This window comes from Lagenorhynchus albirostris, chromosome 15 (genome assembly GCF_949774975.1).
Source record: "Lagenorhynchus albirostris chromosome 15, mLagAlb1.1, whole genome shotgun sequence".
NCBI classification, from domain to species: domain Eukaryota; kingdom Metazoa; phylum Chordata; class Mammalia; order Artiodactyla; family Delphinidae; genus Lagenorhynchus; species Lagenorhynchus albirostris.
Window position 1 is genome coordinate 21556076 of NC_083109.1, and position 17555 is coordinate 21573630.

Sequence of the window (17555 nt, forward strand, 5' to 3'; positions counted from 1 at the left end):
AGACCTGAAGGAAAGGTCCTAGAGGCCAATGGATGCCCTAAGTATAGGAGAACACAGAACAAAATCCACCCACCCCGCCCTGCCAGATCACCTCACACATACAAGGAGAAAGGTTCATTTAAATTAAACAAATGAAGTAGAGAATTAAGAGTTAAAAAACAAAACAGAACTAACTTCCTTACAGGAAGTCCACTAGTAACAGGTGTTAAGAGGCCAACACATTCATTTACATAACTGCTAAAGTTTCATTTCTTGCTCTTGCTGTAATAATTATGCACCAGTTTCTAGTCAAAGACTCAATCAGATAAAACACAGCAGTGGGCAAAATCCATTATGTTATAATATTTTCATCTAGCTGATGACAGCAGATATCTACTACACCTTTTTGGCTGGTTTGTGGCTGGTAAGACTTTGCTTCCTTGGTGAAAAGAAAGCACAGAGTTTGTGCAAGATGGGTCTGTTCAGAAGCAAGCTCATCTGCGGGACTAAAGCAGCACACCACGCGGGGAGGGGGCTTATATGCAGAAACAGCAAAGACTGGAATTTATTCTGCAATTTTAGTAAAAGTCATTTACTGCCCTATGGCCTCTGGGAGAAAAGCTTTATATATAGACTCATTAATTTAATAATGACAGGACAACAGGCAGTGTCAATATGCAAACAACACACAGACCGTATTCAATCTGAAAAATAGCTTAAATGCTACTAGGTTCTACACAGAGTTAAACTGCACACCTGCTATGACTTTTTATCATTTTCACCTCACGGCAGGCAGGAAAGCTTCTTGAAGGGAAGCCTGTTACACTTTTAAAAACAGACGTTATGTTCTAACACGCTGAACATGTAAAATTACATGTAATTGGCTTTTTGGTAATCCTGAAAAGAGCAACTCAAAATAATGGAGATTCTGAAGCCCCCTCCACTGAATTCCTTTTTATATAGCTTTTGGATTTCAGCCTCTGGGCTATAATTCCTGTTACACTATTTGGGCAAATTGTTTTCTGCCCTTTCCAATGTCAAAAATAAGCCTGCCAAATTAGCATGATTTACAGTCAGCAGGCCTAACCTTTACTAAAAGCAAGGTAATAATCCTCCCTAACTACATTATATAGTCATAATGTCAGCTGGCATGATAATGGAATTAAGACCCCCAATTAATATCCCTCACTTTCCCCCTTCCCGAGATGAGCTATTCAGTAACATCTGACACAAAGTACTCCTCCTCCTAGGGGCACAAGGACACGTGCAGTGGTGTGAAGTGAAGGACAGACAAGCATGCACAGAGTGTCATATTTGCAGGGGAGATTTTCAAGTTTAGTCACCATGCTGTGGACACGTGCCCACGCAGTGAATTAAATGTTAGTGTGTGCCCGACTCCCCAAAAGAAAGGGTCAAAGCAACACCCACGCAGAGCCCGGACTCCCAGAATGCCTTTAGCTTTGGAGGCCCACAGTGCCATTTCTAACAACCGCCTTCACAACCAACTGGGGCAAAGATCATGTTTCGAGGAACGCGCTCTCTGACAGTGGGTGGCACCCTTGATAAGTGCAGCCTGGGAAGGTTGTTGGATAGGAACCTAAAGCAAATAACTTATGTTTAATTCATGCTTGTGATCTGTTAGTCGTTCTCTGAACTATGACTTGATGTCCCAGATCAGCTTTATTGCTAGATCCTCTAGTCTGCTCACACACGCACCTAACCTTTGACTACGCATTGTTAGAAGTCACAGTAAGGGAGGATCCGAGATTTGGCAAACTCTGTACGGCAAAGTTGCTCAACAGCCGTGCCTCCAACCTCTGGGGTGGATGGCGGCCAGGAAAGCCAACTACTCCAGAATTGAGTCCCTCAGCAGAAGTTCAAGTGAACTTGAACAAGCCCAACTCAGAAAGGAGAAGCTGCTTTCATGACACAATGCTGTCGGGAGAGACAAGATTCTTCTACACATGATTTTCATAACTTTTTGGGTGTAAAGAGAGAGCTAAGAATGGAAAACCAACAGGGGCATGGAAACATGAAGTGAGTCTGTATGCTTTCCAAATATAAATCTAAACTGGATTCCATTCGCCACTGTCCTCAATTGTGCTCAACAGGAGAGGCTGGAGAGGAGAATCAGACCCTGCGGTTCTTTCTTGAGGCTGGGGGGGCTGAGCAGAAAGAGGGATAGAACCAGGGGCTACTAGGTTATTTCCAACCATGACTTGCCCTCTTCTTTCTGCTGGTACAGATGGGAGTCTGGGGCATGACACCTGCCTTAGTCAGTTGAAAACAGGTCACCAGCAGAGGGCAGGGGGGCCAAGCCCCCTGTGACGTTGGGCAGCAACGAGAGGTCTGGCAAGCTCTGAATATGGGACTTGAGTTCCTTGCGGACCTGGGTTACCCGAGCAAGCTTCTGTTTATATTCCTAAGGAGACAAAGAGAACACAATGCAGTTAAGTCTGTGTGTGCTGATGGTCAGGTTTAAAGAGGAGATACAGATACTCTCACCTTCTTGCTCTGTGTGCTCCTCACCAGAGAGCCCCTCCCCCATTCAGCTAAACATTCATTCACACTCTCAAAAGGCAAAACTTTAAATAAAAAAAGGAAAGCTCAAGAGCTCAATACTGGCAACAGTGAATGAAATGGTATTCAGCTAAGCACTTGAGATTTGGAAGTAAAAAGTGATGTTCTGTATTTGCGGTGTCTTTGGTTCTTATCTATTTCAGAATACTTCATAAAATAAAATAAAGCCTAAGCTTTAAAATCATTTTGAAAACTCCACCTAGACATGGCTAGAAAAACCACTATAAAGCTATATTTTGTGTGTTAAACTTAGATTAACCCAGAGTTATTATCTTCGTAGACAAGGACTACAGAAGCTTAAAATTCCCACTGCCACTGCCACTGCCTGTGTCCAGGACTTCCTTGTTCCACACCTGAGAAGTGCAGCAAGGCTCAGCTGACGCCTTCTAGTAGACTCCCCTGAACAGACTTATCTTCCAGAAGCCCAGCTTTCAAGTCACTCCTCTGAGAAAGGGAAGCATGGCACGGCACTATCTCCATGACTACTCCCAGCAGCAAGGTCTTCTTACAACTTCCCAACCCCCCATGCATATGCCAGAGCTTGCACAGGCCGTTTGTTCAGATTCCCCTCAAGCCTGAAGGGATCTCTTTCTTCTCCTGGTCCTGGCAAAGTCCTGACTCCACTCCTTCGCCTACTTGCTGAGTCCCACTCCTCTAGAAAAATCTTTCCTCCTTATCCAAGACGTTGGTCCCCATCTCCACTGGCCTTCCTGTGCACTGTGCCCCTAACAGACTGCTCTTAGGTACTCTCTCCATACATATAAGACTTCTATGTTCCCCTAAAATATGATTCCCCTGATGACAGGAACTGAATATACTATTTTCTTTCCTCAGCTCCCAGCTAAAAGGTCTTCTTGGTAAATCTGTATGGAGTAACAACTCTGGGCCATGTGAGATCTGTGGTTTACAACCCCTCTGGGGCTTGACTTTTTCCCTCTAACTGTGTCACCCTCCTTGGTGTTTCTGCAAAGATAAGGAGGTTCCTGAGACTGGGCCCTTGGTGACTAAAGCGTCTCCTGCAGGAAGGTAACAGAAAGCACTGGGCTAAGATGCAAAGCCCTGGGTTTAATTCTGGCTCTTTTAGTTTCTGTGTGACTGTGGATGTGTTCCCTCCTTTCCTTCATCCTTCTTTATCTGAAAACTGAAGGAACTGAACCACCCGTAAGGTTTTTTTCAAGTTCCACATTCCTTCATGCCAGACACCTGAGAGGCAAAGGGTTTGAGGGCATAAGCTTAAGCACTCCTAGGAAGAGTGATAAGACGGGAAAAAGGTTAAATGAAGAACACTTACTTTGAGTTGTAAAGACAAATTCCAAGCAAGGAGTGGAAGAGGGGAATGGGGAAATGGGCAGAGAGGCTCCACCCCTACATGACTGGTGGCGGTCAGCCTTCCACCTGAAATGAGAGCTGCTCACACAAGTCATCAAACGAACAGACAAGTGACAGGTTAAGAAAGTAAGCTCTCCTGGCACCCCATGTTTTACCTTCGTAGACTTAATACAACTAAAATAATGACTTACGTTAATTATTGACAGTGACTCCTCCATCAAACTAGTAAGCGTCGGGAGGCTAGGACCAGACCTATATGCTTCACCCAGCATCCACCATGCCCAGCAGTGCCCTGTAAACAGTAGGTGTCTACACAGCTGCCCAATGAATTAACAATATATAAAAGATAATATCATGCACAAGCACACCACATAAAGTAATCACCTTTCATTCTTGAAACTGAAAACTACTTTCAAATCTGAGGACCTAAAACGTGAAGGTTCTCTGTCCTTCCCTCCACAAATAGTTTTCTTCTTTGGTTTCACAGACTTCACAGGAAATTAATAGAGAAGACTAATTCTCTATTACTGGACATGGATTCATTTATTTAACTTCTCCTGAATTCTAGGTACAAAAAAGGTAAAATAGTTACTGAATAGTTACCCCTTGCTCCCTGCCCAAATCCTCTGACCAAAGCTGACAAATGAAAGCCACCTCAACTCAGAGCCATCCAGTCTTGGTAGCTACAGAGCACTTCAGTTGAAGGAATTCCTCAAGAACAGTTTGAAAATCACCAAGTCTCTAGTGAGCTGACCTGAGATCAGAATCCAAGGGTCCTCACTCTTGGGTAATCCTTAGACTAATTTAATTTAGCAAGTCCACCTGAAGTCAAAAGGAAAGGTGGCTGGGACTTCCCTGGTGGTCCAGTGGGAAGACTCTTGCACTCCCAATGCAGGAGGCCGGGGTTTGATCCCTGGTTGGGGAACTAGATCCCGCATGCATGCCACAACTAAGAAGTCCACATGCTGCAACGAAGACCTGGTGCAGCCTAAATAAATAAATAATAAATAAATAAATATTTTTTTAAAAAAGAAAGGTGATTGATCTGATAACACCCCCACACTACCTTAAGTTCAAATAACTCTCTTCAAAGGCAATCTTAAAAAAAAAAATCCCATTTATTCCTGTTTAGGAGAGTGGAGAGGTATCTCATCATGCTTAGGCTGCTATTATATTCTAGATATCACCACAGAAACTTCATTTTAATAAAAGGAAATATGTTCCATATTAAAGTCCTCTCTTCAGGCCACTCTGAAAGTGGATGGATCATGCCCATACCTCCTTGTGCCATGGGCATTTCTTCTCATTCTCTTCCCATAGGGATTTCTATTTTAAGAGCAGTTGCATAAGCCTAGGAGGAGGGCATCACGAGAGAAAGGATGAAAGTGGGATTCACTGAAAAGGATTAAAAAACACAGAGTTGCAAGATACAAGGTTAATATATAAAAGTCAATTGCTTTCCTATATATACCAGCGATGAACTAGTGGAATTTGAAATTAAAACCCAATACCTTTAAATTAGCCCCAAAACAATGAAATACTTAAGTATAAATCTAACAAAATATGTATAAGATCTATAGGAGGAAAATTACAAAATTCTGATGACTGAACACAGAAGTAAATAAATGGAGGATATTCCATGTTCATGGATAGGAATATTCAATTCTATTAGGATGTCTGTTCTTCCCAACTTGATCTACAGATCCAAGGCAATCCCAACAAAACCACAGCAAGTTATTTTGTAGATACAGACAAACTAATTCTAAAGTTTATATGGCGAGGCAAAAGATTCTGAAGAGCCAACACAATGTTAAAAAAGAAGAACAAAGTTAGAAACTACCTGACTCTAAGACTTACTTTAAGCTGTGGTAATCCAGACAACACCAATACTGGCAAAAGAATAAACAAACAGATCAATGCAACAGAATAGAGAGCCCAGAAATAGACCCATATAATCAACTGATCTTTGACAAAGGAGCAAAGGCAATACAGTGGAGAAAAGATAGTATTTTCAACAACTGGACACCCACATGCAAAAAACCAGATTTACACACAAATCTTACATCCTTTACAAAAATTAACTCAAAATGAATCAGAGACCTAAAGGTAAAACACAAAACTATAAAACTCCTAGAAGATAACACAGAAGAAAATCTAAATGGTCTTTGGTTTGGTGATGACTTTTTACATACGACACCAATGGCATGATCCATGAAAGAACTGACAAGCTGGACTTCATTAAAATGAAAAATTTCAACCCTGCAATAGACTGTCAAGAGAATGAAAAGACAAGCCAGAGACTGGGAGAAAATGTTTGTGAAAGACATCACACGTCATCAGGGACATGCAAATTAAAACACTGTTGAGGGGCTTCCCTGGTGGTGCAGTGGTTGAGAGACCGCCTGCCGATGCAGGGGACACGGGTTTGTGCCCCGGTCTGGGAGGATCCCACATGCTGCGGAGCAGCTGGGCCCTTGAGCCATGGCCACTGAGCCTGCGCATCCGGAGCCTGTGCTCCGCAACGGGAGAGGCCACAGCAGTGAGAGGCCCGTGTACCGCAAAAACAAAAACAAAAACAAAAAAACACTGTTGAGATACCACCCCACACCTATTAGAATAGCCAAAGCACAGAACACCAACAACACCACACGTTGGTTAGGATGTGGAGCAAGAGGAACTCTCAAATACATTGCTGGTGGGAATGCAAAATGGTACAGCCACTTTGGAAGACAATTTGGTGGCTTCTTACAAAACTAAACATACTCCTACCACATGATCCAGCAATCATGCTTGTTGGTATTTACCCAAAGGAGATGAATATCTATGCCCACACAAATACCTGCACGCGAATGTTCATAACAGCCTTATTCCTAACTTCCAAAAGCTGGAATCAACCAAGATGTCCTTAAGTAGGTGAATGGATAAATAAACTTTGGTACATCCAAACAACAGCATATTATCCAGCACTAAAAAGAAACGAGCTATCAAGCCATGAAAAGACATGGAGAAACCTTAAATGCATATCATTTAGTGAAAGAAGCCAATCTGAAAAGGCTAACTATGAATCCAACTATATGACATTCTGGCAAAGGCAAAATCATGGAGACAAAGGTTGGAGGGAAGTAGGGAGGGATGAACAGGTGGAGCAGAGATGATTTTTAGGGTAGTGAAAATACTGTAATGATAAATTATACATTTGTCCAAACCCACAGAATGTACAACACCAATGTGAACCCTAATGTAAACTACTGACTTTAGGTGATTATAGTGTGTCAGTGTAGGTTCATCAACAGTAACAAATGTACCACACCTGGAGAATGTTGATAGTTGGGAGACTATACATATTTGGGGACAGGAAGTATGTGGGAAATCTTTGTACCTTCGTCTTAATTTTGCTGTGAACCTAAAACTGTTCTAAAAAATAGCCTTCGAAAAAAGTGACCAATGCGACAAGAGGTTAAAATGTATCAGCAAGAGTGACTAGATATATATTCTAAATATCTAAATACAGGTAAAGACTGCTTTTAAACCTGTTAAAACAGGGACTTCCTCGGTGGTCCCTGTGAAGAATCTGCCAGTCAGGTCACGGCACTCCCTTGACAGCTAGCTGCCTTTCCAGTTATCCTCTTAGGTTCTGGACGGGCAGAGGAAACAGACCTCAGGAGAATCCAAGAAGCTTTTTTCTCAAACTACTAGCCTGCCTTCTGACAACTGTGGTCCACAAGCTCTGCTGCTACAAGGTTCCAAACCATGCCCTCAGCAACTCCAGTGCTCAGCAGAAATCCAGGCTTCCTTTCATGATACCATGAAAACCAACTTCAAAGTGATGAGACCTATTCAAGTTCTGTTGACTCATTTAAGTGTGCTGCATCCCACAGTCTCTTTAGCACACCAAGTACCATTCAGACAAATGATGTGGCAAGGTGGTCACATGCTCCTTGCTTAAAATACCTTACACTTGTAACAGAGGACTTAGCCTTTAATCTAAGGCTCATGCTCCCCTGCCTGGTACAGGAATTCGAGAGATCAAGCCCTGTACCATTTACACCAGCAGATGACGCCGCTGCACCGCTCCCGCTCATCAGTCTTCTCTCCCTGCCAGCTAATTCACCTCACCCACACTTCACACGGCTTTTTCGTACTCTTGTCTTCAGACACTTGCCTCTTCCTCCACTACCTACCTTAAGCAGGAAAAGACAAGGCAAACCAGGCAGCTGTTGCTTTTCCTTCCCTGCTCATGAATAATTTATACTGGGGTGGTGGCAGAGGTGATGGGTTGAGCTGAATCCTCCATTCTGCTACAGGCACCTACTGCAGCAAACCCCACACCACCCTAGAGAGGCCATGGGGAGCCATGAAACAGGCAGGAGTTCCACCAGATTTGCTGCTACGGCTGCCCTGTTTCAGGATCCTTGAGGAGAGGAGGTGGAGGGGAAAGCAGGCACCTGTGAGGAATTGCCAGGGTTTATCTGACTGCCAAGAAATGTTCAAAACATAGAAGGTAAAGGCCCAACACGTAGTTCTAAGATAATGTCGAGGATTTATGGTCCTGACAAAGCTCTGGAATCTTGCCTCACAGACTCTTCAAACCAGAGGGAGAAAATGTGTCCAACATCCCCCTGCTGACTTTGTGGGAACACAGTCCAGCATGGAGTATGAAGACAACTGGCTGAAGGAAGCAAGGCTGACACATTCTTTGCCTTTCTTGGTTACAGCAGTAAGCCAAATCTGACACACTGCAGATGAGCTTGGGGATAAGATGGTTAGAAATGACAGGGTCCGACATCACAGTGACCTTTAGACAGGAATTTCACTTTCAAAACAAACAAAATTAGAAGCATACCCTCTAGCAACTCATGTAAATGTAATCACTGATCAAAATGTAAACACTGTCAAACCTATTTTCTTCTTGCTAAGAAGTATTTACATAAGAAATATTATGTTAGAAATAACACCACAGGCAGGGGCTTGATTTGATAAGATTTCCAGTAACAAGACTCATGTGTTCCTTTATCTTGCCCTGTTGTGCTATAGGACATACGGTATATAAAAATCACCCACTGCTTGGCTACTCCCAATTAAGAATCATAAAGGGTTATTACGCATGAAGAAGTTTATGAAGGGCCCTGTTCAGAGAACGGCTTCAGAGTCAGAGAACGGCTTCAGAGTCAAAGAACGGCTTCATTGCATGAAGGGTAAAGAGAGCCAGGCAGAAAGGGGAAGCTGATCCTCGCCCTAAGATTACTTAACGTGCCCACTCAGCCCCCTCGTCCTGCCAGGAGGCTCACCTCTTGCCACCAAGGCTCACAGGATCTACATGTAGAAGTCACAGCTTCTACTTAAACCCCAATTAGTTAATTAATTTCTCTTTCTTTCATTCATTTTTCTTAAGGGAAAATACAACCTATAGATCCTTGGACTGAAAATCAGAATGCTGTTTTTAATTTTCCTTCAAGGATCTACACGGGAACGCTGAAAACCCATCACTGACTTGCACCTCTCTCTCACCCAGCTCCATGCTCCATATGACGTAGTGGCAGCGGAGACATCTCAAAATGACACATTCTGGGATGTCACAGCAGGGCTGGAGCTGCTGAGTAAGATGCAAGATACAGGGAAAAGAGCTCCGATCGTGGCTCCGATCCCAGTATTCAGGGCCTTGCGGCTCCATTACTAAAATAAGTAATAAAGGTATTGTTGAGGCTCAGAGTGGGCTGCCCCAAAATATGCCACCGTGGCATATTGATTATTTTGAATTGAAGCTGCTTAAGAAGCCGCTTATATAAGGAAGAAAAAAAAAAGACTCTGACCCTCCTCTGTCTCCCTGAAAAGCAGGAAATAAATCTCTCATGTGAAAGGTTCACTCTGCATCTGGAGGTAGAAGGAAACACTTACTGTCAGAGACAAGGAGTTCAGAGCCAAGAAGCCTGTATAAACAAACCTTCTTACTTTACTTCTTTAATTTACTACCCCAAGCTTAAACTCTGTTTAGAGTCTTTTCTAATTCAGCACCCAAAGCCTAAGTTTTTTTGTGCTGTCAATTCCTCACAAATTTATTGTTTGTCTAAAAAGTATAAAAGCTGCCTTCTCTGGCTACTTCTTAGGTCCCATTTTTATGAGATTTCCATGCACATGATTAAAATTTGTTTCTTTTTCTCCTCTTAATCTGCCTTCTGTCAATTTTATTCTTAGTCCAGCCACAAAAGCTCAAGAGGGGCAGAGGAAGAAATCCCTCACCCCCACCCGCTTCCAACAGAACACACAAAGTACTTCCCAGAAGGGAAAATGACAAAATGACCACAATTAGGAGTATTCTCAGAGCAATCCAACCAGCCACTGGAGGGATCAACTGGGAACAGCCTTCTTAAACCTGAAATCGTACCACAAAGTGTTTTCAGGGTATTTCCTTCTCCCCAGAGGACCCTCTACACAAAAGGTTTAAGGGAGCTTCTACTATCACAAGAAAAACCCCCTTATGATAGGGAATTGCAAAAGCAAGGGAAGAAGAATGAAAAGTCACTGTATACACATAACTAAACTAATAAAAATGAAACTAACAAAAATAAAATCAATTTTAGGACTGGGCAAATTTTCAAACCTTAACATAACCATAAAGCTAAAATTTACAATTTAACAGATGTCCATAAAAGTGCTCTAAAAAGAGACATTTAAAAATGACCTGGGTCCTTCAAAAATGCTTACACCATTTACGCAATGGACCCCTCATACAAAACCAGATAAAACCAAAATACTAATGTACAGGAAGAATTATTTATAATTAATTCTTTTTTAAAAAGTTAACCTTCAAAAATGCAAGTTTTATGCAAATAAAGCCCCCACAAACTGACTTCCTTAATGACTATTTTAATAAAGACCCAGGTTATTGCTGTGCAAGCATCGAAGGTGCCAACTTTTCACCTGTTTCTCCTTTTGAGCCTAATACTGGGGGAGTCAAGCATTCCTAGAAGGCAGATAAGAAGCAAAGGGTAGAAAGGAAAAGGATATTTTTCACAAAAAATAATTTTAAGCAATGTTTACTATAATTTTAAGTGCTATATGGTCTGCCTGAAGCAGGCTAGCCTGTAGGTTACTGCACAGTATTTGGATACAGCTCTCTCTATAAGCAATAAAAAAACATCAATTCCTTCCCATTAGCGAAAAAAGGAAGAAAATGCATTTCCTAGCTCCTCCAAAAGACTGAAGGTATATCACCCTCCCACTGGAGGGAGGTAGGTCTCTGTGGTAGAACAGAAAAAACTCAGAGTCAGAAAATCCAAGGTTCAGATCCTACTCTACCTCTTGTCTGTGGTATGACATGTGACTTTACCTTGCTGGGCTTAGCATCCTCCTAAGATGGGAATGGAAATAATGCCTATATCCTGGGGTGATGGTGAGTTCTGAATGAGACCAAGCACTTGTTAAACTGTTCAATGTCAATGAGCAGATCTGAGAGGGGAAAAGAACAATCACCCTTCCCATGTTTATTATTTTATAATATTTAATCTTCCTGATTTATATGTTAAAGATGTACAGAATTGAAGAAAAAGAGAATTATTAATGGGATACAAAATCCTTCCTCCCACAAACCATTTGAGTATGACCTGAAAATTTAGCACATTTACTAGAAGCTGGCTTGAGAAAATGAAAAGGCCCATGACCTCCAAGACGAGGGGAAAAAAGTCACAGAATTTTTAATTAGGTGGCACCATAGTCCAACCCTATCAATCTAAAAGCTGAGTGAGAAAAAGAATTTGTCTCAGGAGTAAAGCCTAGATCTCGAAGGAACGTCCTCAACCAGAAGGAGTCCCCGTTGAAGATATCCTCTGACTGCACCTGGAGATAAACCGAACAGCAACCGTAAGTGCCACCTGAGGTCAGATGCTGAGCCAAGCATCAGGATTAGGGTTGGGGATGAAAGAATGACAATACAGCCAGGATTTTATGATCTGGTCAGAGAATCACCAAATAATCCCTAAAGAGAATGACAAACTATGTGGTGCTCTAAAGGAAAATGATGGGGAGCTATGACAGTATATATGGGGGGTGGCAGCGGGGAGAGACCTGGCTTTATGGGGTGGAGATGGGGTTTCCGGGAAATACTGTTTGACTTAGGATATAAACGATGAATGGGGATCAACCAGGTAAGGGTAACCAGTGGGAAGTAAAGGAGGGAGAGTGTTCTATGCAGAGGGAACAGCACATATGAAGTCAGAGACAAAAGAAGGTCAGCACAGACAAAATGCAATGGAACACGGCAAGAGATATGGCTGATGAGGTCAGCAGGGGCCAAGTCCCGGGGTGGGGTAGGGGGACGGCCACATGCGAGGATTTGGGCCTATATTCTAGGAGCAATGGGAAGCCATTTAAATGTTTGAGCAGAGAATGACATGCCCAGAGCTGCATGCTGAAAACATCACAGGGTGCCATGCAAAGAATGGATCACAGGGCATAAGAACAAATGCAGATGGATCAGTAACCAGGCTACTGCAGGCGACCAGGTGAGACACAGTGACAGCCTGAACTAAGGTGGTGGAGGTGGACACAGAGATGAAGAGAAGGGGGACAAATTCAAGAAAACCTGAGGAGACAAAGATCACAATGGCTTGGTGACTACTCCAATGTGGAAGACAGGCGACGGGAGGTTGTCTGGCAGAGGTGCAGCAGAGGAGCTGAGGGAGAGACTGGGACATGAGAAGGGTGAAATGACTGGCGTGGGAGGTGGGAAAAATAGGGGGAGAAACACTGGATGAGGTCCAGTGTCTGGTTTTGATGAATGGCAATGCTCTTCTCCAAGAGAGGGGAAGGGCAGGAAAGGAAAGGTTGGAAGGGAAGAGATGGTGTGTTTTGACCATATTAAGTAAGAAGTATCTGTGGAAATAAGATAAATGGGTCTTAAGTACAAGGAAGTGTCTAGGTAAAGATTTAGATTTAAGCCATCAGCACAAAGGTGGTAGCTGAAGCCACTTTATGTCACTCAAGGAAAAGGTCTGGAATAAGAAAAAAGCTAAAGGAAAACCCATATTTACAGGGCAAGGATGGAGAAAAGCTGATTAAAGGACAAAAGTCCTAGAACCAGCAGAAGGTGGGATACAGAAACCAGAGAAGGAAAACACATAAAAATTATTAAACAGTATAAAATGCTATAGAGAGGGCCAAAAAGAGAAAAGGAGATGAGAGACAGAGACTGAAAAGTATCTTTTGGCTTTTGAGATTAGACCACTGGTGGAAGATTCTAAAGACAGTAATGGAGATACGCCTGCTAAACTGCAATGGGGTAAGCAGAGGCAGCAAGGAGAAACACGAAGTTACAAAGGCATAGTGGTAGTGGTGCAGGGGTGTGCTTGTGTGAATGTGATTTAAAAAAATATTAGAGAGGCAAAGTATGCTACACGTGCTGAGAAGGACGCTTTCAGCCAGCCTATTGGAGAGTTCTTCCACAGAAAGGAAAATAACTTGGCCCTAAAGATCCTGTGAGATAAAGAAAGGCGAACACTAACAACTTAGGTTAGACAAGTATTGGAACCTGTTTGCCCCAGGTGAGGGTAAAATTATTATTTTATAAATGAAAAACCACACCAAAGACAAGAGGCTGCAAAGACCACTGGCCTCAGTAGAGAAAGTCAGAAAGAGCCTGGAATGGGCACTTTAGGTCCTCATCACTAAATCCTAACTGGGGCAAACGGTATCTTTCTGGGAATAACTCCTAGTGAGTTTATGTCCCACGGAGCAGCAACACTATGGGCAAAATAAAAGGACTCGGAAAAGCACCAAATACATCATACCAGACATCATGAAGAAAAAGTGGGCTGTGTCTATATATAATCACTATCCAAACCCCAATAATGCTTAGAAGGCTGCTGGCAAATTTTTGCTGAGTTGAAATTTGCAAAGTTACTCTGCTTAAAATTCTCAAAGTACCTAACGACTGGAAGAAGCAAGAGAGTGGTCCACACTTTTTCCTAAAGATGTTGAAAGAAGCTGAATAAGGAAGAGAACAAATAAGGAGGCTGGCAGAGTCATAATGACATTTGGCTGGTACCATCACTTCTTTACATGAAGCAGGCTGTAGGTACCTCAGGGACTTTGTAAAGGTTTCAGGTTGACTCATTATAAGCATGCACATTTTTGCCCTAATCATGGAAAAAGACTCTTTCTGACCTTATTTCAGGCCCTACATTTTATAAGGAAAAACAAAGTCAGAGATATAACTTAGAAGATTGCAGAGTATGCCACAATCCAATTTTACTTTCTTCAAAAATCACAACTTGAAGTGGGAGTAGAAGGCCCACCTTAACAGGAGTAGGAACATTCATAAAGACTAAAATAGATCTTCGCTCAAAATAACATGTACCCATTGGGTCAAACAGACACCTAGACACAAGAGCTCAAATTTCTGTAATCTGAACTCTGCTCTCAAAGTTATGATCACTTGGGCTTCCCTGGTGGCACAGTGGTTGAGAGTCCGCCTGCCGATGCAGGGGACACGGGTTCGTGCCCCGGTCCGGGAAGATCCCACATGCCGCGGAGCGGCTGGGCCCGTGAGCCATGGCCGCTGAGCCTGCGCGTCCGGAGCCTGTGCTCCGCAACGGGAGAGGCCACAACCGTGAGAGGCCCGCATACCGCAAAAACCAAAAAACAAAACAAAAAAAGCTATGCTCACTCAAGTCAATACTGTAATAAGAATTGCTATTTTCCCACATCTGTTTCAAATGTAAACAGATAAAACCTAGAAGAGAGCCCTATTTGTCTGATTAAACTATTCAATATTCATTCCTTCATAAAACAAAGATTAATCCTTAACTTGTGGATATATATACACATATTAAAGATATATATCTTCTATCTGTCTATAAAGCTCAATAAAGTTCTAGACTGCCTAAGATGCTTTGAAAAAGATCAAGAACGCTTAAGACAGAAATGCCTACTGGTGGCAAAGACTTTGAAATGCATATGACCTGCAGGGTACTTAGAGACAAGCAGACATCTGCACACATACAGAATCAATTTTTAGAAATTTATAGGAAGGAAATAACCCAGACTAAAAGTTAGTCCAAAGTGGGGGGCGGGGGGAGAAAAAAGAAACAGTACAATAAAAATAATCATTGAATATCCAACCACAGATATTCAAGCATCCATTTAAAATGTTTATAAAGTTTTTGTCAATAAGGGAAAATGATCACATAAAAGTTTTAAAAAGCATGACATTATGATTATTTTAATTTTAAAATAGGAGGAAAAAAATAAAAGAAATATACTAAAAGTAGTTATCTCTGGGTCGTGAGATTACAATTTTTTTCTTTATACTTAATTTTTCTACGTTTCCTATGATGTGCTTCTTTTATAATCAGAAAAAAAGAAAAGAGAAAAAACTGAATATTAGTTGAATAAGAATGGATGTTTTCAGACAAGCAGTGACATGGGGCCCGGAGGCTGTTTTGACTCAATATGTATATGCACTTTATAAATAAATATGAAAAATTAGTGCTACAAACACCAGCTAAAACTCAGTGGAGCTGTTTCAGGAAGGAGGAGGATTAATCAAAAGTTGAACTATAAATACAAAAACAACACTGTGGCTAAAAGTATGGAATTCCAGGGACTTCCCTGGTGGTTCAATGGTTAAAACTTCCCCTTCCAATGCAGGGGGTGCAGGTTTGATCCCTGGTCAGGGAGCTAAGATCCCACATGCCTCGCGGCAAAAAAACCCAAAACATAAAAACAGAAGCAATATTGTAACAAATTCAATAAAGACTTTAAAATTGGTCCACACCAAAAGAAATTCTTTAAAAAAAAAAAGTATGGAATTCCAGCTGGGAGAGCTTTGAAATCACATCACTTTTTTCAGTGTAAAGTCTCAAATGTCAGTGAACCATGCCCTTAGGTCACCAAGTAAGTGAAGTACATTATATGGGGCATTTTCCCCCCTGGAGTGACAAGAGATTAATATAGAAAGAACACACACACACACCTAAGCACACACACCGACAGATAAAAGTTCCAGCTGCAAATCTGGCCTGACCTATAATCAGCACCTAAAATGAATGGAAGGAATCCAAGGACTAAACACTGCCTCCAAACTCCAAATTACTCACAGAAGCACACAACTCAAGAAAAGTCCCCACCTACTGGAGGGAAACCTATTTAAAAAAAAAAAAAAAAAGGGTCCTACATCAAAGGGATGAAAAAGCAGTAAGCACGCCAAGGCCTGCTGTGTGGGGAAGGACACGAGTACAAACCCCCCGATCACTTGACCCATGTGAGCAGACTGACCTGCCTCAACGACTATTCTACAGCCCGTGGTGCTGACAGCACTGCTGGTCTAGGGAGGAAAGAATGACATGCTGAGGAAGGGCAGTGACTACTGCTTAGCAGGGGACCAGGCAGGGCCTCTCAGTTCCCAGGGGAACACAGTAGATGATCACTGGAGTCAGGTTTCAGGAGACTGGGGCTCTGGTCCTCACTGACTTCCTCTGTGACCTTGAACTGCTCATATAAATGCTGATCTTTGTCTTCTCATCTAAAGTGAGGATTAGGGAATTCCCTGGTGGTCCAGTGGTTAGGACTGCGAGCTTCCACTGCAGGGGGCACAGGTTCAATCCCTGGTCAGGGAACTAAGATTCTGCATGCCACACAGTGTGGCCAGAATTTTTTTAAAAACCAAAAAAACAAACAAAAACCCCCTCCGATTATAAAATGAGGATTAGATCACCTGCTCCCATCTGCCCTCACTATAATGGACGATGAGATACTGGCTTTCATCACCACGGGGAAAGGGGAGAATTTACTCCAAAGCTGACAAAAAAGGAGCTCTCTATCTCCACCTACTGCCTATCCCATTACAGGAATGAACACTTCTAACCACCTGCTCCCTGCAGGGAGGTGGGGGATGCTGCCAAAAACAACAGACGGCCAGCAGTTTGGTTTAGCGCCCCTCAGCTACAGTCAAAGACTTGCTCAAGTCTGTTATAACCAAATTACAAGCAGATACATGAAGAATCACAAGACAGCGCTGGATTCCGGGCTGTCTCCCCCTTCCCAGCCGTGTTGCCTGAAGTAGAAAGCTGTGCTCCCAAGTATTCATCACAGCTGAGGGGGAGGAGCCACGCTGGGGAAAGAGCAGCAGGCCCAAGTTCCATGAACTAGTTCTCCCTTCCTCGCAGAGCAAGAGCATGCACAGTCATAGCAGAGGGTACTCGGAACGTTTGTGGCAAAATGGGCTCTCTCAAATTCAGAAAGGTTTTTTCGAGGGCCACTTTAGAATGCTTTCATGCAACCATTTTAATCCCCCTACATAAGATGTCATGTCTCTGAAACAAGATTCTTGGGATTGCTGAAATGATCAACTCTGGCTACTCTTCTGTGTAGAGTGTCTTTCTGCTGTGACCTGACCTTATGAAATAAATAAACTAATTTTAAAAATCCACAATAAACAAACACAAACTCAATAAAAATCACAAGATGTCTGCTTTGAATTGTATTCCTGGTCTGGGCTAACTCTGGGTCTGAGTTTCTTTACCAATTCAGAAGCTGGACTATACAATCTCTAAGGTTCTGTCCAGCTCAGTAATCCTGTTAACGACCTTACCTAGACATCCAGGCCTTTACTTTGCAGAGTGAAGCTGGCTGTCACTGACCATGCCCTGGTGACTTTGTTGAGCGCACACGCA

At 42.5% G+C, this 17555-nt stretch overlaps 1 protein-coding gene across 17 annotated transcripts in view; it reads right to left on the reverse strand.

Annotated features, from left to right (window-relative positions):
* Positions 1-17555, reverse strand: part of RPRD1B (regulation of nuclear pre-mRNA domain containing 1B) — a 77015-nt gene that overhangs the window by 21453 nt on the left and 38007 nt on the right. For 10 of the 17 annotated variants that reach the window (XR_009535267.1, XR_009535257.1, XR_009535256.1 and 7 more), the window contains one exon: positions 2251-2401. The exons of 1 other annotated variant lie outside the window; for it this stretch is intronic. Coding sequence is in view for 1 of the 16 variants with exons in the window: in XM_060123025.1 (XP_059979008.1) it covers positions 2252-2401 (150 nt within the window). In the remaining 15 variants the exon portion in view is untranslated. Of the gene's footprint in view, positions 1-2250; positions 2402-3850; positions 4206-4272; positions 4877-17555 lie in introns of those variants that run through there. 6 more of the 17 variants (XR_009535262.1, XR_009535264.1, XR_009535263.1 and 3 more) reach the window with 6 other exon arrangements.